The sequence below is a fragment of the Hesperophylax consimilis genome, chromosome 14 (genome assembly GCF_061612785.1).
Source record: "Hesperophylax consimilis isolate HC1 chromosome 14, BYU_Hcon_1.0, whole genome shotgun sequence".
NCBI classification, from domain to species: Eukaryota; Metazoa; Arthropoda; class Insecta; order Trichoptera; family Limnephilidae; genus Hesperophylax; species Hesperophylax consimilis.
Window position 1 is genome coordinate 37,306,594 of NC_142849.1, and position 27,812 is coordinate 37,334,405.

Below are 27,812 nucleotides of genomic sequence, written 5' to 3' on the forward strand. Positions count from 1 at the left end.
AAACCCAAGCAAAAGTTTTCTATCGTGACCGATCAGGTGATTGTTTGAGCGACAGAATCTGAAGCAAGTACTGTAGTTCGCGAAATTACAGCTCACCTTAAATAAATTTTATGACGAGACTTTTGTGCAGGTATCAGAAAAAAATGTAATTTGCCCACCTCGAGGGGTTGCTCGTAGCTATTAGCGACTCGCTAACATACACGTAGGTAGTACATTATTATTATGCACATGCATTTATTGGGATAACAACGACTCTGCTTACCTTCCCCATCAGTTGTGAGGGATCCAGGCTGCAGCCGTTCGTGGTCCGTTCTCCTCGAATCTTCGCTTGGGGCTCGATCTGAAAAATAAATGAGAACCACCCTTAGCCACAAATTACCACATACCAACAAAACAAACAGATTTCGTATAGATCCTAGAAATATTCACATGAAATAAACAACACAGCAATTTGTCCAAAATCCCTTAACATAGACTTTGTAGTCTAAACCAAAACCAGTGAAGGCATTTTCGAACCTTCACCTAAAATTCCAGAACGTATTAATTTCTTAGAACTGCTAACTTTCCAGGATATAATAAATTAACGGATATATGTAATGAAGTGTATATTTTTGAGTGCTAGCCGTTCATTTTAGAGAGTAATATACGAATTTACAAACAATGATATGAGAATATTCCGTTGTGGCAACCATTGGACACAACTTTGAAGCTCAAATAGTGTTTTCATGATTTAAGATTGGTTTTTTGAGCCACGTTGTGCTTCTTGAGTCAACGTTCTAGACAGCCTTGCAGTGTCCATCATCAGAGTGGAGGAACGGTCGAGTTAAAACTCAGTCAATAAATATAATCCATCGGAACAGTATCCCAGATGACAGTAACAAACCTATAAGTTCTAGAAGTAAAAAGGACTTTGTAACTGGCTAACGGTGGACTGCATCGGAATACTAATGCTTGGCTCAGGACACTACGCTCTGCGCCACTCAAATGTCATGTATTTACATAATGTCTTTTTATTTGTGTCTAATCCACTTTGAATAGTGACCGATTGAAGGATGAAAACATATAAATGACGACGTTCGCTGATAACAATCTACAATTAAATCAAACTAGATTGATCGCTAATCGACGTTTTAAAGCTAGATGCGGCAAACCGTTTCAAGAGGAAGTAACAAGCCAAAAATGTGTATATTCTTGGTATACCTTATATTGTAGGTAATAGGGATTAAAATCGCTTGACAAACGGAGTCTAGAAAAGTTCCATTTCAAGCACAAATCTGGTTTTTATTTATTTTGTAAATAATTATATAAGAAAACAAAATAGTTATTCAAGTGAAACTGTCACAGATAATCTTAGGTATAATACAGTATTTTTTTAAAGTTTTTTTCCTTTAAATTCATACATTTCTGTTGAAAAAAAATTTTTTTTAGTAGTTTACATTTATATTTTTTATTGAGTAATTTATTTTTTTATTTGTATTCTACTCAAGCAAAACGATAGGAAAACCTTCAATTTATCTAAAGCATATTTTTTGGTATTCATAATGTACCAATTCGTTATAAAGATTAATCAAAATATTGATATAACATTAAGTTTCGCCTTAAAGAAGATACAAAGTAGTATCGAAAGTTTCAAACAAGATATTCTAACTAGTTTGGAACACCCGACGGTGGTCCCCTCTTACCCCGCGAACGCCCAAACATAATGAGTTACTAATTCCGTTAAAATTTAGACTTTTTTTAAAAATACATCTATTTGAATTTAACTTTTGTTTTCGTGAATGAAAGAATGCAAATCTTGGAAATGAAAATTAACCCACTTCCCGAGATCCGATCGAGCTGACACTCGGCAAATAGACTTGTTGTCGATGATAATGCTTTATTTCAATTTCTAGTTGTTGGCTATCACGTACACACACGCGGACATAGATGATTTTCTCTGAAATCGGATGCCATTACAGCAAGTAATATACGAAATAAAAGTCGGTTCTACTCGATGCGAATTCGACGAGGTTAGTAGCGCTGTGGACTCCAGGCTCTGGGAAGGAAAGCACAAACATCAGTCAAACCTAAAAAACTAGTTTTTAAGGCGATGCACTACGTCGTGTAATATTTTAAATTGAGCCGCTATCAATAACAACCCTTACGTAGATGGCGATAAGGTTTAAATTTCCGCTTAACACCATCCGCCTGTTTTGATTTTTGCAAGAAAAAAACATGGCCAAAAAGTGCCTTTTATTGTATTTTGTGGATGTTCAGGCATAAATATTAAAAAAAATTTGATCATTTTATAAATAACTTAATTTGCCACATTATACAATAAAATCATAACCGAAAATGGGTTCGTAAGTAGGAGATTTTGATCTTTAAAGCAGTTTTCATAGGCCTTATACATTATTTTTTTCTGGGCTTATAAAAAGACTTATCTAAAAAATACTCGATTATTTCAAAGGCCAAGATGTATTCTACTCGCAGTATTTAATTAAAGCATCTGAAACATTTCTAGGCGACCAAATTTTCAAACTAAAAACACATGATTTTGCATGACTACGTATGGCATCGCCTTAAGATAAATGCATTATAGCAAAAAATATGTTTTTTACGGGTTGTACAATACTTTTGATAGCAGACAAACTCCGATAGTAGAGGGCAATCAGAAGAAGAAAGGGTTGAATAGTACGTTACATAAAGACATTGTCATAAATTAAATTTACAAAAAAAAATTATTATGTATTAAGAGAAATTGTAGAACCGGTACACAAGATGCCATGTGTGCATGAGTACTTTTTGTTATAATTAAAATTCTTGTAATATCTCAAAAGCACTCATTTATGGAGGGCCGTTATTTCAGTTGCTTTTTAAGCTCGCTTTGGGAGATATTGAAGTTTCTCGGGTTGCTGTCTGGTAGGAACGGTGACAAGATAAGCTGACTCATATTCTTGAGCTGACTCATATACTGAAATACCGGCCTTAGTTATACCGACTGACTTCCATATACAAATGGGTAAATCTTAATTGCTAAGATGCTGAAATGGCAAACTAAATAAAAAATAAAAGAAATAACGGTTGGGGAATGGTTTCACGTCCGGCAAGTCCCTCTCCCGTTGTGTGGCAACATTGACGGCCCGATTGTTTCTTCCCGGCCTCTGCAAAGGTTGACAGTTTGTTGAAAGACGAGTTTTTAGTCGAATCGGCAACCTCTTAGTTGCCAGACGGACCACACCGAATGCACCCACTATCAGTGGCGCAGTGGCGTACAGTTAGCTTTTAATCAGGTTTAGCATTAGGAAAAACTTACCACATACTTGCTAAGTTTTCGCTAAGAATGGCTAAGCTGATGTCTATGATCAACGTTTTGATTGGGATTACAGCTGCATCAAATCTACAAATAAACGCTTCATTTGAGCATACACCAAGCCAAATACTGGATAACAGATACAATTTATATATTTCAACGAAATCCAACATATACGATAGTCTTTTCGTTGGTAAAGTTGTACTAATTAATAAAGGTATCAACATACAGCACTTATTGCTACATCTGTGAATTGTACCAAAAGGTCCGGCTTTTTTCGACACTCACAAAAGAGTCTTCCCTTGAATTCGCACTAAATAATACAGACCACTTTTTTTTTAATATGGCACACTTAGTTTCTTCTTTTGACACTTGATAGTAAATTTTAGAAGCATTTATATTTGAATTCGAATAATGTAGGATAGGCAGTGCTTATGTCCCGGAATATGGAATGCACGCCTCTGCTCACCATCCACTTACATCTCTACTGACGAGTGACGTACACCGTTACCACAAAATGCACAGACAATAAAATAAGTCAAGGGAGTGTGTTGGTGTTGATGGTCATTTGCTTCCCTTCCTTTTTTATTGTATTGTCATATCAAAGCTTTTATGTTAAACGTTAATCATACGTCGTATGAGTTTAAATAATAACCTTTCTAATCATTGATTGGGTTAGCTGGAAGAAATAGGATGTAACCTATAAGCCCCTTTGTACTCTTTTTGTGCAATAAATATTTTTTTGAATTTTGATAATATTAGCGATTCTCAAACGAAAATTTGAAACAGAAAATATATGGGCGGATCTAGGAATTAAACCCAGCCTTGCTCTACCACTGAGTTAATTCGACTATGAACTAACTTTATCTTCAATTTCTTAACGCATGGTTTTAGTGGCTGCTATTTTTAAACAAACAACGACAGCCGGAATAGTCCAGTGGTAACGCATTGGACTGCCATTCCGAAGGTCGCGGGTTCGAACCCGGCGTGCGCAAATAAATTTTATTTGATTGATTTGTGTTATTTCACAATTAATTAATTAAAATAATATATAGTATATTTGCGGCACGTTCCAGAGTGGAAGATACTACCAGTATCGCCCTGGTGTAAGACCACCATTCAGAATTGAAACGTTGCTCCAAATGGCTTTAGCCGTGTTTAGTGACTAGATCTGAATAGCCAGGTACTTCCCCACCTTCCTCTTTCCCTTCCCCACTTACCTTCAGCCTCACAACATCCCCCAATTGGGGATGCCATAGTCTCACTGGCTCCAGACGGGAGCAGTTGGGACTCTTGTGAGGTAATCACTATAAAAAAAAAATTAAAAAAAAAAAACAAATTGCAATCTAGTTAGTGTCTCGGATAAATATATCCATTTTTATTTTTAATTTCGGACATTTATTGACTTTTTCTGCAAGTCTAGGATGAATATTTTGTTTATTTGGAATAACTTAATTAGTAAAACCTCAAATTGTAATATTTAATCATTGAAGACAATATTAGCGATTCTCAAACGAATAATCGAAACAATCAGAAAAAGATCGCATCTAGAAATTGATTCCATGACCTTAGCCTTGCTTCGATGATTACATATTACAATTTGAGGTTTTATTCATTAGGTTATTATATTGCATTCTATTCTGTTCGGTTCGGAGACTCCGCGGTGGCCCCGCAAACTTACACTAGACGCCACCTTCAAAAGCACAAGTTTATACAATATATAGTTGCTTCACAGCACCCAGTGGAGCCCCTAAGAAAAATCAGAGACAGGACAGGTTGTATAAAAGTTGAAATTGCAATACAAAAAAAAATTACAATCCATAATACATTACTGTCTGCAACACAATGACATCACGATCCAGTCTGGCTGGCCGGCAGGTTGTCTTGTGAATTAACTCAAGGGTTCGTTGCAAGTGCTTATGTAGCACCTCACTGATGCACTACGAAAATTTATATTAGATAATCATTATGATGAGCCTGGCTTCAATTTTTATAAAACCTACAGTTTTATTTCGACGTTGATCAAATTTTGTACGCTTGACCTTCAAAACAAGTGTAAATAACATATATAGTGTAGATAACGCTGGGAACATCAGCCAGTATTCTAGTAAAGAAATAGAGCAGAGCTTTACAAAAGTTCTCCAAGCAAACGGGGCTAGCAGCCCACGACAGAGTGTTGAAACCAATTCTTACGTATAGCAGTGAGGCATGGAACTGGCAGTGGAAGGATGAAAATAGACTTAATGCTACACTAATGAGATCCCTGAGGCGTATGTGTGTAAAAACATGAATGAAGAAGACTCGGAAAGAAGGCTGACGTAGAAGTCGTGAACACCCGAGAAGAATGTGTCACGACAATTTGAAACAAAATCGAATCATTAATACGTAAGAGACGATGCATGCATGTAACTAAGCAAGGAAAGAGTGTCAATACAGAGCGGTGAGGCAGTCTAACCTCTATGCCTACCCCACCGGGGAAACGGTGTGATGATTACTTATTTTCTATCGCAAGATGGTCTAAGAAGATATCTGCCTAACCCGAACGTGACTGTTAATAATTTAAAAACCAATACGTGTTTTACCATACAGGTGACATTTGTTTTAAATTTATTTAGGCCGGTGTGTGGTCCAGCCTCAATAAAAAATATTATTATATTAATGTTACAAATTAAAAGTCTCAAGTTCATCTGGTATCTAGCGGAGGCACATTATCTAAACACAAATATATTATTATTATTTTATCATACGTATGATTTTGGATATGAACGAGTATATTTCTTAGATAGAATAAGACTTGAACGAGTGGTCCACGGGTACCTGACCAAACCAAATCTAAATACGTAGGTACTTTATACGCGAGAGGAAGAGTGGAACCTTGAATTCGAGGTGTTCAACAATTCGTTGACACGTTTCCGTAAATATCGACTTGACTCATAATCAGAAAGCGATTTTCGAACGTTTATAATCACCATACACGTAAACGTGATCAATTCTGTTATTTACGTACTCAATACGTTTTATGTGGTCAGTATTTTGCCTACAATCTAAAGAGGCTTAGTGTTGTTACAATTCAATATAATTAACAAAACGCCAATTTATTACTGTACATTCATTATGTCTTTTGGTATGGCGATGTTTTTATAACATTATTGATCCTACCACGAATTGGGATGGCGGAATAAGAATCAATAGACACTGCACAACATTTTCATCTATTTCATACTAGACAGTCGCATACTTACATAAACGTAGCTAAAATACAATAAAGTTTATAACAGACAACAATAGATAATGTTGCCAACAAATGGAAGCTGACATCCAGTGTTATCCACTGATCGAACGGTCAAGAGTTCAAGTCTTGCAGATTTCTATAAAGATTTCAAGTACGTACAGCGATAAATAACAGATTACCATGTACGAGTATCATTTAGTATATTCCAGCCAAGGAACGTGGCGCATTCATCACGCCAATTAAAAGGAAGTTTTGACGCAGAGAGCCGCACAGGTAAGGCCTACTATAAACGTCATATTTTATCTGCAGACAAGGACTAATTACAGACACCTAGGAGGTCCGCAACAGAACAGAGGTGTCATGCAACGAACCAGATGCCGCTGTGTCCAATTAAAAGCTAACAAGGCAAAAAGCCTGAGAAAACCGGCAACTTCATATTATAAATATAAACTATAAACGCACATACATAAGTTACTATACAAGGGTATGTTTTTTTGCATAAATTATTTATATGGGTATAATGGATGCAAGTAAAAAAGGACCGATGCAAAATTATTGATAGTGCAAATATAGAAAAAAGCCTCGTTCTCGTTGCATATCTGAATAAAACGTACATACAGCCTGGGAATCGCATCATCATGCTACGAGTAGATTCTGCGGAAAATAAATTGAATACCGAATGAATCTCAATAAATAAACGTTCAGTTTGATCGCGTACATTATATCAAAATTTATAAGGGGCTTCTTTATGTCAATAAAAATAGGTACCTACGAATTCAGCTGCGGGGGTTTCAATTTACTTGGCCATTTTTTGAAGAAGGATAAAGTTATATACGCATGTGTCGAATGTTTCTTTTTCACATATCCATTGCGATTGAGACATCCTAAATCAATCCGTGGCATTTATTATATTTTATCAAACGTCATTCCTACTTAACCCTTTGGGACAGTAAATACGTAGCTTTTGAGATTTTATCGAGAACATATAAAATTGTGTAATTATTGCATGATATGATTGATGATATGATATGATGTCTTTCAAATGAACGTAGCATCATTTTTTTTTAAATATATTGAAAAAGAATTACAACAAAAAATTCTAATAATTCTACAAGATCTATTGCAGTACTGCATCTTTACCACAGCTAGTTACCACGCCCTGGAAAGGATTCTACCAGGAGTCGATAAGTGTGCGTAGGTTACTAGTACGGCTGTGTTGTATTATATTTAATGCCTTGTTGGTTAGTCGGTGCGCGCCGTCTGGTCGCCCACCGCCAGCCCCGGGCGGACCTCCCCAGCGAGCCCCCCGCGGCCTTACCTGGCCATCATTCCCTCATTCCCTGGTCGCCCGATTGACTTGTCAGCCGCCGCATTGTTTCAGGGCCCCTACGTCACTGCTTTCATTCCTCTTTTTGTTGGGGCCTTTTTATTCGGTCGTTTATGGACATATTCGAGGCTCGCCGGAGACAACAAGAGGGATATCAAAACAAAAGGGAATTCATCGGCTGGTACACTGCGATATTTTATTTTGAACGATACTTCCCAGAAGAAGTTGGTAAGACATACATAATATATATTATTGTTCTAAAGAACATGGGAAATAATATAATTGTCGTTGGATTTTCATTAGAAACAAAATATTTGTTTTTAAATGTCGACCGATCTCTAAAGAATCTCTTTCTCTCAGGACAATAGCATTTATTAGTTATTAATTACTGTTGAACACGTGATGTGTATACAAATATCAGTAGTCAAGTGGACAAATACGTAGGGTACAGTGGCGGTTTTCTCTAAAGTGCGTTTGTGCGGCGAACCCCCATTAAAAAGATGAGAAAATAAAACAAACTTGTTTTATAATAATATAAGCACATTATAGATAGCACGCTATTAAAATTTCGCCTTCAAAACCCGCGCCACCGAAAAATACGATACCTATTCCAAATTTGTGCGAGTTGAAATCCGCGCCAAACTCTTCATACAAAATAATCTTAGCCGGTACAGACCCTATGACGGTGATATATACAAAATTTGGTCTTTCTTTGCAAAAATAAGACAAATTGTGTGCGTCGAACACGCGTTACGATATCACGTGACCTCCGAACATTGACGAATGTAACCGAAGAAACCCGAGAACTTCGCGGCCGACGTTTGACCTTTGAACCATAGGGATGCAAGTTAAGTGTTATTTTTTTATGTTATATTATGGTATTTAACTTTGTAGTCATTTTTAGTCATCACAGAACATGAAAATGAACGTTGAAATTTGATGAATTGTTCAAATTCTCCGAAACAACCCGTCCTTAAAGACTCTCTCATAACTTTGCGGGTCATGAGGTGACTGCTCCAGAATAGCCTGACTGATTGGATAATTGATAGAAGAGCTTTTGGAGTTTGCCCACCACTTTCCCACGGCGTTCTAAGGAAACAGATGGCAGATAGCAGAGCTGTAGAATGTGAAAAGGACGAAGAAACAATGGGAAGAAGAATCTCGAAAGAAAAACACAGTCATTGTAGAGTGCTATTGACGACCAAGCCAAACATTACGTTAATTACCGTATCACCTGGCCAGAACAGACCTCAGACCGTTGTCTAGACTGCATCTGCTTCAGGTGTTGCAGAGTGTCTGGCGGTGGCGCCCGTGCCGTGAGCTACAACTGGAGTCTCTATCTCTAGTCTCGGAAGGCAAACAACCAACAACCAGCAGTGTGAATTGCAGGGCTAAACCAGTTCCACGGCCGGAGCCCCGCCAGCCGCCCGCAGTACTGGACTTAATCAAATTATGCTAATGCTATGCAGAGATAGCTCAGACAAAGGGATAGGTAAGATAGGTTTATATTGATCAATAATAGTTTACCAGCGATATTATTTAAATAATATTTACCAAGTTGCACCATCGGAGGCTACTGCTTGTTTTAGCGAATTGCAGTGGCAACATACTGCTTCTGTGTTTTACCGATTGGTTATTGGCAGTGGGTAAAGATGAAATGGTGGACGATTCTTTCTGCGGTCACTATATTTTTAATTGATTCCACTCTGAAATAATTAAATGTCGCCCGGTGATAATTCATTGGCATTAGCAAAATCCCGATTCCCAATAAACAAAGCAATTCGTCTTCATTGGCGCAAACACACAGCTAACATAATAAAGACATACTTTGCAAAATTGAAAATTAGTGTGTTTTGGTTTGAACATTTGATCGCCTACAAATATTAGGTAAATGGAATAGAATAGATGTTTGATTAAATTAGAACACACATTGGCCCATGCTTTGGATGGGAGTCTATTTAAAAGCATACAAAAAAATCAGGCCAGTAAAAATGTTTTGAAGTGAAAAATGTTGTACTTACGAATGTTTTTCGGAATGGATTTTATTGTATAATGTGGAAAATATGTTTAAAATTGGATTGAACCACTTTCCCAGGAATTAACAATTGAAAAATAAACATTGTTGTCCTTCCTTGATAGATTATGATATCGATCGAGCAGATGTCTTCATCAAAATGCATGAGAAAATAGCGACAAAGCAACCATAATCTGCGGAAAATTAAAAAAATAATTCCTTCGTTGTCTATATACAATCCTATCTAATCATTCGTATCTACAACGAGAAATAATGAAAATGCATTTCGCTGCTAGCTCCGTTGTTACCTTTCTCTCTTTATCACAAAGTGATTACAACGAAGCTCTCTTCGGCAGTACAATATCTATTTTACGGTAAGATTTTTGATCGCATAGTTTCGCCACATTGTCCAATCATCCCAGTCCATAAAAGACTGTGTAAGAAAAGGGTGCATAAAAATGTCCACACGTTACTTGGCTCTTTGATGAATACATCCGAGTTAACGAGCTTTGGATGTATAAAAAACATTTATAACAATGCGAAAACATCTGCCGCCGTATTGTGGTTTGGATTGAGTCAACAATGTCTGGCGCCAAAGTGGGGCCTAAATAAGCATTTTATTGGTAAACACATGACAGCGAAGGAACGCTGTGTTATTCAAATAATTTAATAAAGAAATGAGAGGGTTTAACAAATTATCTGGACAACGAAAATGCGACAATTAGCTTTTATTTATGGGGTAGCCAGCAATGATACCATGTTTATGCAGTTCGACTTAGAATTTTTATTAATGCAAATACAGATAAGGGGTAGAATTGTGTGTGCGCAAACATCGGACTAGTAATGAGATTTGCCATTCGTTTTTTCGAGTGAGGTAGTTAAATGTATAAGAAAAACTCGCCTCAATCGAATATTGCTTCCCGTAAATCACATAGGCGCTTGCTGATCATAACCCATGAAGAAGAAGAACTAAAAAGAAAGAGAAAAGCGGTAATCGTGACCCTTGACTTTAGAAGACCGCCTTATTCTTTAAACTCCATTATAATGGAAATTACGATTCGTTCTTAACAATAATAGTTATGAAAATACACGAGGGGGCGGCACTAAATAATTATGGATATATTGAAATGAGATACCCAAAACAATGTTTATACACAAACAACAACATCACGAATAGGCCCCGACTCGGAACTATTATATTATAGGCAGGGGATATTTCCACGTAATATTCCAGCTTGTTATTTAAATAAACACACGTTACCAACTGACTGCTTACCTGCCCAAAGGGATCAGGGGTCCAGAGCTGCATTGAGACGAAGGTAACCGAAGACAGCCGACGTGGGAAGATCAGGTTATTATTTTATACAAAATCGTCGGAGATTAATTGGCCCAAAAAAGGATTATTCGTGTGTCATATTGCCAGCGGGTGGATTAAATGATTTATATTTAATTGTTCGATACATGGATATTGAACAATCAATTATTACAAAAAGGATTCCGCAGAAGACAGTGAAAAAAACACTATTGAGTGGGATTTTCTTAGTATCTTACTTTATTTACTTGTAAAGGAAAAACATTAATTTATTAAAAACGATTTTGAATTCGGATTGTTTTAATCTGTCATTATTTCATACCCGTTCTTGATTTCATAATCCGAAATCTGCACGTACCATGAGTGGGTAAAGGGCACCAATGCGGTGGTCTGCACAAATATCAGAACTTAGGCTCTGCCGCACATTTACTTTTGCCGCGCAGAAAAGTCTCACGATGGACTGGACAATAATAATATAAGGTCAAGTAAAAAAAAGATACAATATTAAGTAAAATAAAAATATAAAGTGATGTAGTTAGTTCTCAGTCCTCCTCACTAGGTATTCCTGTTCCGAGACGGACTGTAGGTTGTTGTATTTGTGTTGATCATGATTTCCTCATCTTCTAATTTGTTGGTTCCCATAAAATATAAAATAAAGCAAAAAAGTATTTATGTTTGTTGTCATTAGGTTGCGTTGGGGTTACTTCATAAACTTAATGATTTCCTCATCTTCATGTTTAGTTAGTTGATGTCTTTTTTAAACTTTTCTATATCCATGGTGTTTTTAATTTCAATAGGAAGGGCTTTATATAATTTTATAGCATGGATATAGTGGTTTTTCTGGCCGAAAGATGTATTGAATTTTGGAATTTTTAGTAGATGTGAGGATTTCGTCCTTGTAGTGTAGGTGTGTTGTTCAGCAAGGTACTCATATTTTTCTTTAATTGAGTGGTGCATTTTTGAGTACAGTTTTATAATGCTGAACACGTTAAATTTTTTTTAAATATCTTTTGATGGAGTCCTTATGGGTACTTTCAGGATTATTTTTACTATTACTTTTTGTGTTTTAACGAGCTGCTTCATGTGAAGGTTTGAGGCAGATCCCCAGATTATTATTAGTTTCGGACTTTATTTTTCTGCGCGACTGCCTGGAGTAGCGCGTGGTCCCGCCGCTCCGAAGTGTACCTATAGTAGCTATATTATAAACTAAATCCTACCCTGGTCTTTGAAACAAATGGTAGGATGCTATTTGGGGTTGAATTTTCGTAAACGGGGTAACCTGCAATTAACGTAATTACGGGCAAATAGTACCTACCTATCCACAGACGGAGAAAGAGAACAGTATTTGTAATGTGGTTTTTGTTCACTGGGTTCGTTTAAATGATGTACTTTGGGTCTTAAAGAAAGATTAACCCTTCCAGCTATGTATGTTTTTTCTGTATTATTTGTTAAAACTTGAATTATGGAAACCATTACATTTAGATCAGATCAAAGCCAGTGTTTTCTTGGTACGCTGGTTCTTATTCTTACTACCTAAGAATTAAGAGTAAGAATTTAACAATATGTGGGCGGTTATAACAGGGCTGAGATTCTTCGTGGTTTTTAATTAATACTTCTTATTTTATAGCGACATTATTTTATGGTATAGTCTATATTCAGAAACTGACGTTCGAAACTATATAAATGTCACTAAATTGGCCTTTCCACGACTTAAATGATGGCATTAATTCAAAATAAATTATGAACCCAGATTCTGCCATAGTGCCAGCTTTACTAACATCAGATACCCTAGAATAAATAGTACGTTTCCAGTAAAATATTGGCAGCATGTATTGACTGGCAACTTTGGCCGCTAGTGTAACATAGCACAATCATACGTAAAATCCATTTAAATGAAAGTAAACCAAGCCTTACAACTCTGCGTAGAATTTTGTCATCAGAATGTATAGGAAATGTCGGAAATTGAAGATATTATATGTATGTATTTGCTAATATGTTGCGTTCCCAAAAGGTTTCTTTAAATGTGATGAAATTATGTATTGCAAAATAGATTTTGGAGATTAAAATATTAACACGAACTCTGCGAGAAGGCAGAATCACAAAGATCTTAGTGAGGTACTCAATATTCAAAATAAGCTAACAGCGTAAGAAATAGATATAGAATTGCAGATGCGCCTCGAGGAAATATCAATCTTGTTGCATTTAAATCCATCACTTTTTCGGTTTCAATCAATTGAACACCTGGAAGAAGCTTTTAATTCCTTCAACTGGTCTCCATTGTATTGAAAACCAAGTAGGTGGCACCATTCAGGATTCCTAAGCATCTTGTGATCTCAGCAGCGAGTGGTGCCCCTGGGCTGATGAAGCCCACGCGGCCGAGAACCGACAACCGACTAGACGAGAGATTACGCGGGACTAAGGCCGCGTCGTCATTCATTTGTCAAAACAAACGCCGGCATCGAATAAGGTCAATATTGTCAAGTGTCGCTTTATGCCCACACCTCACGCTGAAGCGTTTGTATATTCCAGCCGCCGAGAGCTCCGCTATAACATGCCTAGTTTTTGAGAAAGGGGGGAGGTGCAGCTGTACTACGACTCCGGGGAGTTGATAGTTACTCAATAGGATAAACACAACTCCGGGGAGTTGATAGTTACTCAATAGAATAAACACAACTCCGGGGAGTTGATAGTTACTCAATAGGATAAACACAACTCCGGGGAGTTGATAGTTACTCAATAGGATAAACACAACTCCGGGGAGTTGATAGTTACTCAATAGGATAAACACAACTCCGGGGAGTTGATAGTTACTCAATAGGATAAACACAACTCCGGGGAGTTGATAGTTACTCAATAGGATAAACACAACTCCGGGGAGTTGATAGTTACTCAATAGGATAAACACAACTCCGGGTGGTTGATAGTTACTAGTTACTAGCTAATAAGACAGTTTTCAAGCACATAATCATGTATCACGTCTAGCCCAAGGATTTTTTTTTTTTTTTTTTTTTTTTTTTTTTTTTTTTTTTTAATGTATATTTTATTTAGTTATAAGAGTTTACATCTTATACCTAATATATTATTTTCTATGACTACTACAATATTATTTACTTCTTACATACTAAAATTTAGATTTAACAACATTGAGACATAATCCACGAAAAACTGCAAGACTTTTAGCTTCCTTAACAATTACCGGGAGTTCATTGAACATTTTAAAACCTTTATAATAAATATTGTTTTGTGTTTCTGATAAGTGTGTTTTAGGAAGCCTAAAATCGTTGCAGTTTCTCGTAGGATATAAATGAACTGCACTATTAATTCTAACATTCTTTGACATATAGTCAGGTAACATTTTATTTTTTAGCTTATAAATAAACACTAAGGTATTATAAACTAATCGTTGCCACACACTTAAAATATTGAGTTGACGTTGCATTGTTTTTATTCTGGTGTACCTGCTACAACACAGTATTGACCTCATGCCTCTGTTCTGGATTACTTCCATTCTCTTAATTTGGGTTTTGTTACTTAGAAATATTACACTTGTACAATAATTTAGATTGAAGAAGTTAGTCTTGGGCCTTAAGGGTGTGGTTTTAAAAATGGCGTTAAACGTCACTTTATCTTATAATTTGTGATGAAAAAGTAACAATTTACATTGAAAAAATAATCCTTTTTGGCACTTGAGCTTTGCATGTGAAGACGGAAGACGGTGGAATTAGATTAAAAGTAGCGTTATGAAATTATTTACAAATTCAATTTATTCTAAAATTATTGTATTCAAAAACAGACACGGGCGACGTTACGACAATTGTGGAAACTAATATACCACAATCTTATGACGGGTTATTTCACAGAATTTGAACAATTCATCAAATTTGATTTTTAAGTTCTGTGAAGGTTCTTCTCAGGTTCTGTTATTTTATTATTGTTGGCCAGTTGTTTCACAAAACTGAAATAATAAAAGAACTTAAATAGAACCTTCACAGAAGTAGCATTATTTGAGGGTATTTAAGAAAGGGCTGTAGAAAACCTGGGTACTGAAAAGGCCCATGTCGTGGGAAGGATGAAACGCAAATACCTTGCGGAAAGTAATTCCACATTTGTATGTATTGAATGCAATTGAGTGATACACACATGTTTATCCTTTTGAGTAACAGTGTATTAGGGTACGTTTGTTTTCAGATGGAAGAGGCATTTCGTATTACAGCGCCGGCCTCTGATCCCCGCAACGCGACAACAGGGAGAGGGAGAGGACCGTGAAATCAGACACGTGCCCGATTATAGTCTTGAGACGGAGACATACCGCCGCTACTAGAGTGGTTGAATGAAAGTTACATAAAGGGGATTCATTTATTCTTTACTAACGCAGACCTACAAAAAAAACGGAATATTATTATTCCAATTTTGAAAATGAAAATTAAATTAATTTATTAAATATCTTAATTTTGTTCATCCTTACGTTGTCAGTTCAATATTAACATTTTCAAGAAATCCTCAATGGATCAATTAAAAAAAATCGCTTTAAATATTTGGGTAGACTGCCAATAGTTGAATGGATATAAAAAGTACATTATTCTGCAGTAATGCGTGAACTAATTTATGATAGCATAAATCTGCAGCGAATGAAGTCAGTCGAGAATAGGGACATAAATCCTAATCAACCAACCGGAAACGTTCCCCGTGATAAATGATCGAACGGACGTATTCCACATTTCGGAAACAATGGCTCGGAAAGTGCTCAGCTGACCGAGAGAATAATTATTATTTTTGATGGTTTTCGTGACTTTTTACGATATGCGCTGGGACAATGAAATCACATACTGAAAGGGATTAGACTAACTGAACTACCAAAACCAGTGGTGACATATTAATGCACCGCCTTACTTATTCATTATATTAGATTCGTACCGATTTAGGGCTGGTATAGTTAAGCACATTTTTAGCTCGGTTTAATTATATCTAATGTCGCGAATACATTTGCGAGCCGAACCCCCAATTATGGAAAAGGAATGAAGAAACAACAAATGGCGCGAAACGCCGCTTGCGGTTGATTCGTTCCATTCCCACAATTCGATGCTCCGCTCGCAGATGTATACGCAGCATAAGATATGATAATAAGTTAAGTTAACTATTCCGGCCGAGTAATATTTACATAGCGTAAAGGGGTAGTATTTTTCTTTCAATTCATCAACTTATTAACTTCCCTAGGCAACAGATTAAAAGTGTTTTTTTTTTCATAAGAGACGCAGGATTATTATAGAAAAAGTGGTTACAAACGCAAAGGTTTGATTCATATAAAAATACTTTTGTAAATTCGATAAATTAAAAAGATTAAATCAAGTGATGCCCAAGAGTATATTAAAAACTACCCACAGTAGATCTTCATATAAATAACTTCGTCGGTGGTAAAGGAAATAGTGATTTATTGATGTAGTTTAAAAGCAAATAATGTAATAAGATATTACTAAAATCATTTCCTGACTATACGACAATGTTGGGGCCGTATAATACAGAAATGCCATATATGTAGACGTGTTTCGTGATTAAAACGTACGTCCAATCGGGCCTTAAATTTCCATTACAAAACTGTGTTTATTTAGGAAATTCAAATGGTATGGAGTGTAAGTGAGACAGAGCACTGGGCTAGTGGCCATTTGCAATGGAACATTTGTTTACATTCAAATTTGTACGGAAGGCACTTCTAGTTTTCTTGTTTACTCCATGGTAGGGGCAGAAGTATGTAGAAGCTTAATTCCATGAAAACATTTCAATGATATTAAACTATGCAGGGTTACTAAACAAGTATTTAGTTACTAAACAAGTATTTAGTTACTAAACAAGTATTTGGTTACTAAACAAGTGTTTAGTTACTAAACAAGTATTTGGTAACTAAACAAGTATTTGGTTACTAAACAAGTATTTTAATTTTTTTGAGAAAGACAATCCCGGGTTACGAATAACCTGACAATATTTGAAAATCTCCTACTACCACATTAAGCGGAAAATATTTCTTGTTTTGTGAGAACACCAGCCGAGGAATTGAACACACTACGCCTGGGAGGGACCCAAACGCGATGTCCATTCAGCCACCAACCGGTGGTATTGATTCAATGTAAGAGAGATTTTAATAATTTTGGAAGAATTTAGAATGCAAAATCCATAAGGGCTGGTAGTCAGATAATACAGATAATGAGACGTGCTGTTTTGCATGGAGAATTATTTACTATTTGCTTTCAACCAAATTATACGTGGACATGAAAGGAAGGGGCATAAAAGATCATAAGTGATCACAACTAATCAGGGGAACAAGCAAAGAAAGAAGACTGAACAAAAGGGTTGGTTCACAATAAAAGCCAACTTGCTAATGAGCTAATCTACTGGTGACCGAGGGATAAGCGAGGGCACTCGGCAGGTATTCATTCCAAGGTGAGTCATTTCAACCATTGCTCACCTCGAGGAGACGCGGAATATCCTGTTAATTGAGTGAATGCATTTTTACAGTTGCGCTCGATCAAAATATTTAAACAGGGATGCGTCAGCAATTTGTATGTTCAATGTACCACCTTCTCGTATCGTGGGAAAATCGTAAGTGGGTATCTGATGTTGGCAAGTGCTGCTGGGGAAAACAAAGATAGAAAATTACAACTGATAAATGGGAAACAAGGCAATTTGAGATAAGTGTGATTAAATGTTGATTTAATAACGCCGTAAATGGAAATCAGAAATTGGTAGCATGATCGCAGATTGCAACACGATTGAGACAACCCATATAATAAGCACATATCATTAATTTAGAAAATAACGACTCTTATCTGTTGTCTGAATTTGATAATTGCCAATAGTATAAAACATAAACTCCTCTCTGCTGTCTTAATTTGATAATTGCAAATAGCATAAATTTTTTACTAAAATCTACCCATCTACACATCTGCCCGGTGATATACGGAGAAGACTTACTGATATAAAATATTGCTAATACTGATATATTCTGAATGTACCAATAGTTTGTTAGGCGTGCCATCACGTTTTGAATAGGATTTTAATAAATCAGTCATACTCATTTTTCTAAGAGTAGAACTCCGGATTGCTGTCCAAATTGTAGGCTTCAACAACGAAACAATGAAGCAAAAGAAAATATAAAGATTCGGTAACAGAAGTACACACATTTGTGGACGTATTGCGACAAAGGAAAACAAATTAAAAACGTCAAACCTAACATGTCAGGCTTTCTAAAACGTTGACTTAACAGGGAGGAGGTAGTACAAACACGTAAACCCCAAAAAATCAACCACCATAAAATGTAATGATTCGATAACAGGAGTGCATAAAGTTGAGGAAGTATACACCGTTGAAAATAATTTGAGATGGCATGACCGCTGTCACGTAGCCACGGAGAGTGAAGACTTCTTCGTGGACCGATACAATACGGAGTACCATAAAGCATCGTCTTTATGCTCGTGTTATCCCGGTGACTGCATTGTATCGGCGTCTAGGATTCCTAATGTCTGTATATGAATTGGTTATTTGCTTTTGTGATGTCATATTATATGATATTTTAGCGAAAAGGCGATATTGAGGCGTGCGACGCCCGAGTTAATTAGGCAACTTCGTATGCCAAACACAACCAAACCAGGGATCGCCTAATCTCCGTGGAAATAATATCAGCGATTATACCGGCGACGGTGAATCGATAAATGTTTTAATTTAAACAAGATTATGTCAGGGAAATGGAGCTACTAGGACTCTTCTATATACAAATAGTTGGAATACTTGAACGAAAAGAAGAATATCTACAATAATAATTTATTGTTTCTAAGAATGTTTCATATGAGATTGGAGTTGATACACTTGAAATGTAATGTCCAACCTTCAATAAGAGAAAAACAGAACTAAAAACGCAACAAATCTGCAAGGAGTACAGGAAACAAATGCGAATAATTGATATTTTAAAACTTCAAGAACAATAAGCAATTAATTCGTATTTTTACAACTAAAAAATGGTTTTGTTAGGAAAAAAAAATGAAAAAGGTAATCTTAATTGAAACTGTAAAAATACAAGCTAAAAACTAAAATTATTTTTTAAACGCCACAGCACGCCACTGGTACGATGATAATCTATGTGGGAATTCGTCAATAATAATTGTGTAATCATTGTCCAAAGATCAAAATGTTTCAATAAATTCATTGTTAATTAATTAAATGCGAAAATAGTAGGTATATGATTATAGTAATGATTTTACTACTAACGTCGTATTTAAGAGGTTACAGGGGATACCGTCCATCAGAATTCATTTTATAGTGTGACATAAGAAAAAATAATTAACAGCAAATTACGATATAATATATTATATTTAATGAGTTTTACTTTTAGTGTAACAGGCCCTTTCATCTGGAATAGACTTCCCTCAGTTCTTACTAATCTCCAGAATTTGGCTGAATTTAAACGGGCTTTAAAAACAAAATTATTTAAAAAAATCTTACCATTTATAAATTTTAACTTCTTTTTTATATTTTACAATAAGCCATATTCTAAAACTTCCGGTAGTTGTTTGGTTTCGGTTGTCTCCTTATTGTACCTTTTTAAAGTGTCTGCTCAGAAAATTCTCATTTCTGAGCACAAACTGCCTCCTGTTTTATGTTATGTTTTAGTTTTAATATTCGTGTTTTGTCCTGTCCTGCTGTTATTGTTATTCTAAGTTTTGTCATCACTTTGTATAAACAGTGTATTTAGTGTTATAATATTAGATCTGTATTGGGTAAGGCACACTGTAGGAATAATTTTAAGAACCATTAATACTGAATTATCATTTTTTTTAAAGTTTGTTATACGAGTAGTTAAGCGCACTTGAAGTGAAATGACACTAAACTGCGCTATATAAATGCCATGTTATTATTATTATTATTAGTGTCGGGTGATTGAGAGACGGCCATATATGTTAGGTTGGGTAAATTATTGACTTAGATAACATTACAAACGGAATATCGAATATTATATTCAGTGGATATTTCAAAACTGTCATAATGACGCTAATTTAGTTTTATCTAACAACTGCTAATTATAAAAAAATTTAAACTGAGAATTGATGTAAAAAATTCTCACGCAGCATCTTCTTAGAAAATTTTCATGTTTCCTGAAAAGAAATGAGGAATTAGTAAAGTAACATAAATCGGATAACCTGATGCATGCATAATTCAACATTAGTCTGTATTCACTGTTGGTCATTTGCATCCTACTTGGAATTAAATGTATTACGAAATAACTACGCTTTATGTATGAATAATTATCGCAAGCGCCAATGACGACATACAGTAAAATAATTCGTATTAACTATTAGATTCTTAGAAATAAAAATCAACATTCTATGCACATCGCAATAATTAGCTCAGTAGATGAAAATTATTCCTTCGGTATTAAAATTATCCCTCCTTTGTGAATATATTAAACGTATCAATGTTGTACGTAAAAAATACACCAAAAACATTACCAATGAAGGTTTATCTTCGGGAATATAATAAAACATTACTAATGAAGGTTTATATTCGGGAATATTATAAAACATTACTAATGAAGGTTTATCTTTGGGAATATAATAAAACATTACTAGTTAAGGTTTATCTTTGGGAATATAATAAAACATTACTAGTTAAGGTTTATCTTTGGGAAAATAAAAACGTTGTGGATTTAAATTTTCCGATGTAATGATATTTCCCTCTAAAAATTTGTGAATATTCACGATTCTCATTAAATTTGATTGAATAAACAAACTACTCTTATCTTCCTTCTGACACAACAAGCACACACACATTTACTATGAGAGACAGAGATAAAGGCACAATCTTCAAATACACATTTTATATTTAAATCTGGGGTTACAGTATTACAGTACTATGTACACAAATATAAACTGATTAGGTTGTTATCACGCAATCACTTTGGCGCCGGCCTTTTCAGAAATGTGTGTGAAAATAATGAATTGTTTCAAATACTATTGTACTTAACCACGTGTACATGAACTATGTACAACGATAAACTCTAGAAATAGTAGATAATTTTACACGCAAGCAAAGCCGTCATTCTCCGGTTTTTACCGAAAATCCGTTTAGCAACGCTTGTGTAAAAAAGACACAAATCTACAATGTATTATAAAGAGTGTGACTGTGGTCTGTGGCGGGCGGGCAGCGTGGATTTGTTACAATGTTTTATTCCGAGATCGATGTAATTTTCCACTCTCAATCTTGAGAAGGTCACTAACTGTAAATTGGATTTCTAAAAACTAGTAAAAAGTAATATGAAAGAGAAAAGAAAAATATGTTTGGAATTAACATAAAAGGACGTCAAACAGTAGCGTTTTCTTTGGTCGCAGTATTGGAATTTTATAATATTTCTATTTTTTACAATATATTACATGTTGCACTGTGTTATAGAGGAAACAAAATACATATTTAATTAACTAATTGAATTAAATTACCAACAACATTGAATTAAATTGCCGCAACACGGCATAATACCCCAAAAACAAAACACTATAAATTACCAAGACATTATTTTAATGACATGCGTAATATGTACATTAAGTATGTATAATTTAATACATTATAACTTGTACTAAAATGTACTATAAATATACAAATGAGGCCCACGATTAATGAAGTATTTTGTGCGGCTGAAGGGTGTGCGGAGGGGAAGAGAAAGGCGGCGAAGTAACTGGCTATTCAAAACTGGTAACCAAACATGACTAAAGCCATTTCAAGCAACGTTTCGACTCTTAATTGTGGTCGTTCATCTTGACGATACTGAGAGCATCTTCCACTAAATGAGGGATACATACTAAAAGAAACATGAACTACGTAGCAAATATCGTTATTTTCTCAAGCTCTGATCTGTGTTATTTCGTTTCCACTAGAACAACTCGTGCCATAAATAAATTAATACATGTACATACAAAATAACTCAAAAGCAATACAGGCAAGGGAGGATAAAACATTGAATGAAAGGGTATTTAGGAAACATTTAAAATAAGACATCAACGCGTGGCACGGGCAGAAAAATATTCAACGAGCTTTTCTTCAGATCAATTCCTTCATTATTATAAACAATTCATGTAACGTTGAATAATAATTAATTTGTAGGGCGATCTGAATAATGACAGCCAGATATGACTCTCTGAACATGTTTTTAAAGATAATATAAATTCTGTTGTTTGTATAATTCTGTTAGCGAGAGTACGTATTAGATAACTTCAGGGAATGAATACTTAAATGTAGATTTGAATAGCGATGAATCGGCTATTCAATCGTACCTTATTATTATTGTCTGATAACAGCGTTTTTCGTACTCTGCACTTGGACTTGGATCACTTTGATCAAGCCAATATTTTATAATGCAGTACAGTAGCAGGTACTAGGTTTATAAAGGCGCGTCTCGGCTAGACAGTAGTCGAATGGCGTCATTATTAGAAAAGCAATAAAGTTTTATGGTTGTTATTTGTTATACCAAAAGCGTGATGAAGGACGCGTTGTCAACTAGATATTATTTAAGGCGATGCACTACGTCGTGTTATATTTTAAATTGAGCCGCTATCAATAACAACCCTTACGTAGATGGCGATAAGGTTTAAATTCCCGCTTAACACCATCCGCCTGTTTTGATTTATGCAAGAAAAAAACATGGCCAAAAAGTGTCTTTTATTTTATTTTGTGGATTTCCAGGCATAAATATTTAATTTTTTTTCGATCATTTTATACACAATCTAATTTGCCCCATTATACAATAAAATCATAACCGAAAATGGGTTTGTAAGTATGAGATTTTGAAGTTTAAGGCAGTTTTCATAGGCCTTATACATTATTTTTTTCTGGGCTTATAAAAAGACTTATCTAAAAAATACTCGATTATTTCAAAGGCCAAGATGTATTATACTCGCAGTATTTAATTAAAGCATCTGAAACATTTCTAGGCGACCAAATTTTCAAACCAAAAACACATGATTTTGCATTACTACGTATGGCATCGCCTTGAGTAGATTTAGGGTTACCATATTGCACTCTTTTGTACCGAATAATTTATTTACATTATTAATATACATTTTCAAAAATGAACAGAGAACCTAATTTATTGACCGTGACGATTTCCTCACAGCCGTAGAAATAAAGAATGACACTTGTCGTGGCACCCCCCCCATCTACAATCTATCTAGTGTTATTATCTTAATGAATGTGCAATTTAGGATTATTGTAAACGGAATTGGCGCCCTCTGTTCTTTTCAAAAAAAATAGTTTAATTTTTCAAACCGCGGCAGCGGTTTTTTGCATAAAATTACCAATGCAGATTGAATTACACGGTGACATTAAACAGCCTTAACTACCCCCCAGCTACCTTGCGTCATTCACATTCATACATCGTCTCGTACATACTTTTCCGTTATTCTGACAGTATTTGATTCGCTTACACATTTTTGTTATATCACACAAGTTCGTAGACAATTTGTTTGTTCATCGATCGCATCCGCCCATTAATTATCCATCATCGGCAACATCTCCGAAGTCAGCACCGGTATCCGGAGCGCAGAGCGGCGAGGAAGTAGCGGGCGGGCGGGCGGGCGGGCGAGCGGGCGGGCGGGAGTAGCGCGCGGCGGTTATTTTTAACCGGCGCTCGCAGACACCGGACCGCTGGCGCCACCCCGCGACCTCCCCGCCCTCCTCCCCTCCTGGTAGCCCACCTCCCATCAAGGGCACCCGATGTGCATAGTAAAAAAGACAGACACAGCAGTCAGTCAGCTGAGCGCGTCATGAGGCATTTGATTTTACTAAACAGTGTGTTATTTCAACTGAATTAGATTGATTACATACAATGTTGATTTCTCATTTAAATTTCAATGTAATGCTTTTTTTATGTAATTTGATGGGTTGTGGTTAAGCTTTTTCAATGAAAAATAATGTCTACAAAACACGCCTTGAATAATAAAACATATTTAATGTATTTACTGGAATAAGTATTTTTTATGCATTATATTATGTAGAGCCATACGAATCCATGGATTAGCTTCCTCTAAACGTTGATCTGTCAAAGTGCCTTTTGCGTTGGTTTTTGCGGTTCAGCCCCAATAACAACGGAGTCAATTAACAGTAAGCATTCCTAGATTTTTTTAAAATAATTTTAGTGGTCATTAAAGACAATATTAGCGACTCTCATAAGTAAATTTTACACAGAAAAATCAAAAAAGAGGAAATAAAACCTATTTTTAGTAGTTTGTCAATGAGTGCTTTTTACATCGAACAATTATTGTTTATGGTATATTTATACCGTGGATATTAAATAACTATCACCACACAGCACTAAATAGGTAAGTCAAATTAACATAATTATCTCAGCAAATCACAAATATGGAAATAAACGCCATAAAAATAAGAATTTATAATAACAACAATAATTCACATACGTCAAGTAGGTACCGAACAGAAATGGGTTCAAACGAGGCCGAAACGTATCCATGAGAGAATAACTCTGCACAAAAGACCCTGGATTATTAAGCAGTTATTAAGGTCTGAGTAAACTAGGAATGTTCGTTCTGCGGCAAATTAACAAATCTTTGGCGAACGAATTATAAAAATAAGTTTTCTTGGTTTTGAGTCCGGTAGCAAAACGTGATCCAAATGCAGGCCAGACAGTTTTTGCGGTATAAACTATTTGCTTATATAAACCGGTGGACTCTCTCGCTGCAGCAGCTGGTCCAGTTTCTTCACCACCTAGGATTCTTGCTTTAAAGTCTCCATCTTCTATCTTCGTCGAACGTCACAGCGGTGCTGCCAAGGTCTGATATCTATGTGAGGATATTGTGTCAGCTCTTTATTAGCAGCAGGCACATACCTGGACGGATGACGAACCTCGTGCTGGCACTGTTGGTGGACTCTCTCGCTGCAGCAGCTGGTCCAGTTTCTTCACCACCTAGGATTCTTGCTGCAGAGTCTCCATCTTCTATCTTCGTGTCACATGTTTCTGATCTTCATTTTACTTAACTTCACTTTATTTATTTATCAACTGTAAAGCGCCCCTGAGGTGATATCTCACAAAAGCGACGCTATACAAATTGTCCAAAAAAATTAATTATTTATTACTAGTAGTTCTGTGAACAGTATACTTCGAGACGCTCATGCGAACTCTGGCGGAGTAAAAAGGTACCATCCAACACGACTTAAAGAGTTAAAAACAGGACTTAGCTGGGTATCTTTTGCAATCGCAATATCCACGACTTGTAAGGTAACATTCTTAGGGGATTTGTTTATAAAAATGTTATTATTCAATCATGAAAATTTTATCAAATAACCAACTCACCGGATTTTATTAACTAACTAACTAACTAAGAACCTTGATGAATTTTTATTTATTTATTTTATTTTATTTTTTAATAATTTTTTTTATTTATTACACGCCCTAGTGGGCTTTTCTTTTTTAAAAAAATACAAGCATTTAGTATAAGAGTAAACACTTAAAAATTAATACAATAAAGAAGAATGTAAACATAATGGCAAAAATGAATCTTCACGCATGTAATTGAGTTTAAAAGATTCAACAAAACAAAATAGTAGAAGCGGAGAAGTTATATGGCTGCATATGTCTATTTGTGTCTAGAAGAATAAAAGTGATTGAATATACAACATTTATACTGATAAGTTTTCAAATGAAATATATCACCCAGATCAGAATATTTGTTTCCGAGATTGTGAAGTCTCGGAATCGGAGAATTTTGGTAAGCTAGTGTCCTGGTGTTATTGAAGTAAAAAGGTAAGAAATGTCGGCATGATTTTTTGGGAACATGGATATTGATACATTGAAGTAATTCGGAACAGTCAATTTTAAAATGTAGTATTCTTTGTAACAGTATTAAATCTGTGCTTATTCTTCTTTCTGAAAGTTTCAATAGAGACATTTTATCCAAGAGGTAATTGTAATTTAATTTTAACGATAAGAAGCTTGACTCGCTTAGAGGTTGATTGGAACTGAACTGTTTTAACCCGCATGCAGCTAAAAGAATAACATCTTTATGCAAAGTTCTCCTTTATGAAAAAATATGAAGAGCTATTTAGCAACCCGGAAATATAGACCATTATGAACAATGAACACCATATTTAGTAAACGTATTTCCCTTAATTGTGTGCTCTTTCTTATACTCAATTGCAATGAAGTAGGTAGTCATTTTGACATTAAAATTACATACATTTCCGCAACACTAATCGATACCGATCAAATTATTCAGGACTACGAATCGACTCGGGTAACAGACTGACGGGAATGTCCATTTCATGTCAGGCATCAAGGCGTCACAAGACAAACATCTCTAAATAGTATAAAAGCAATCGAATGCTTGCGGTGTGGTCAGATGAAAACATATTATGTAGTTGATTACTTTCGAATAGCTTTATTTTGAAGGTCTTTTTAACGTTTAAAAGTAAATTGTCGCAAGACAAATAGAAAGCTTTAGGCAAAAAAACTTGGCACCTCATTCCTTCATACAGATACAGATGATTATCTCAAAAGTTTAACAACCGAGGAACAAGCGTGAGAAGATGTGAAACACTCCCGTTTCGTAGCTTGGCACTTCTAGATAAGAGTATAAGATGACATCATTAAATAAATATGCATTTATTAGGCACTGATATGCAAATGAACATGTGATCAAAGCATGTCCAAATACTGTTTGTATTCTCTGAAACTCAATGGACGCATGTTTTGCCTGTCTCTGTACGGCCGGGCGCCGTAGTTCACGTGTTGACATTAAGCCGACAATGGCCTGACTAAATCGCTATTTGGTTATCAAACATTACATTGTTTGCAAAACCGGCATATTTCAGAGTAACAATACGTTACATCCTGGCGCCCGAAGACGGCGCCTCCCGGGCGCTAACGAGGCGCCAAATGCCCATTCGAACGCAAACCGAAATGGCTTCATAAAACATCAAGTGGAAACAAACGAAGAATTTAAACTATCAACATGTTATTACCGTTCAATACCGCATTATTGGTATTCAATTGGAAACGTTATTTAAGCAGTTTACATTCGCATTTGCAGCGCGATGTCGATGTGGGGGTGCCGGATAAGTTTAACACCGAGAAACGAGTAGGAATTAATGCAGCTAAACGAATCTGCGATAGGAACGTGAGCAGGGACTCTAATCCGGATTGGGTCCGGTGACTTTTCTCACACAGATCTTAGGAATCCTGTTCAATTGAGTTAATGGCGTTGAAACAGCGCTTAAATGTAGCAATCGTAATAAGATCATGATGGCAGTTGAATCAAAATTTCAACATTGTTCATCAAACCCGTTATTCTGAATTTTAAAAAAACATTGCAGTTGGAGAATGGAGAACTATGTGGCGTTTATCTCAAGAATTGTTTCGATATAAAACAAGAACAAACCAAGACAACATGTTAAAAACTTCAGACACAAAGAATTAAGACAAAATTGGTCAAGCGCGAGTCTGTGAGTCGACGCCGGGCGCTGGTGACCGGACTCGTTGACTGTCAGGCACTGGCGATCTTGGCAATCAGTACTCCAGTGCTGAAGGGAAGGCCGAAGGTGCAGTGGACCTTGTAGGCGGTTGAGTGGGAGTTGAGCAGACCAGTGAGGATG

At 35.8% G+C, this 27,812-nt stretch overlaps 1 protein-coding gene across 1 annotated transcript in view; it reads right to left on the reverse strand.

Annotated features, from left to right (window-relative positions):
* The window catches only part of Dad (Daughters against dpp), a 156,409-nt gene that overhangs the window by 87,965 nt on the left and 40,632 nt on the right, over positions 1–27,812 (reverse strand). Inside the window, exon 3 of the mRNA XM_089639825.1 lies at positions 263–340. Coding sequence (XP_089495951.1) covers positions 263–340 — 78 coding nt within the window. The remainder of the gene's footprint in view (positions 1–262; positions 341–27,812) is intronic.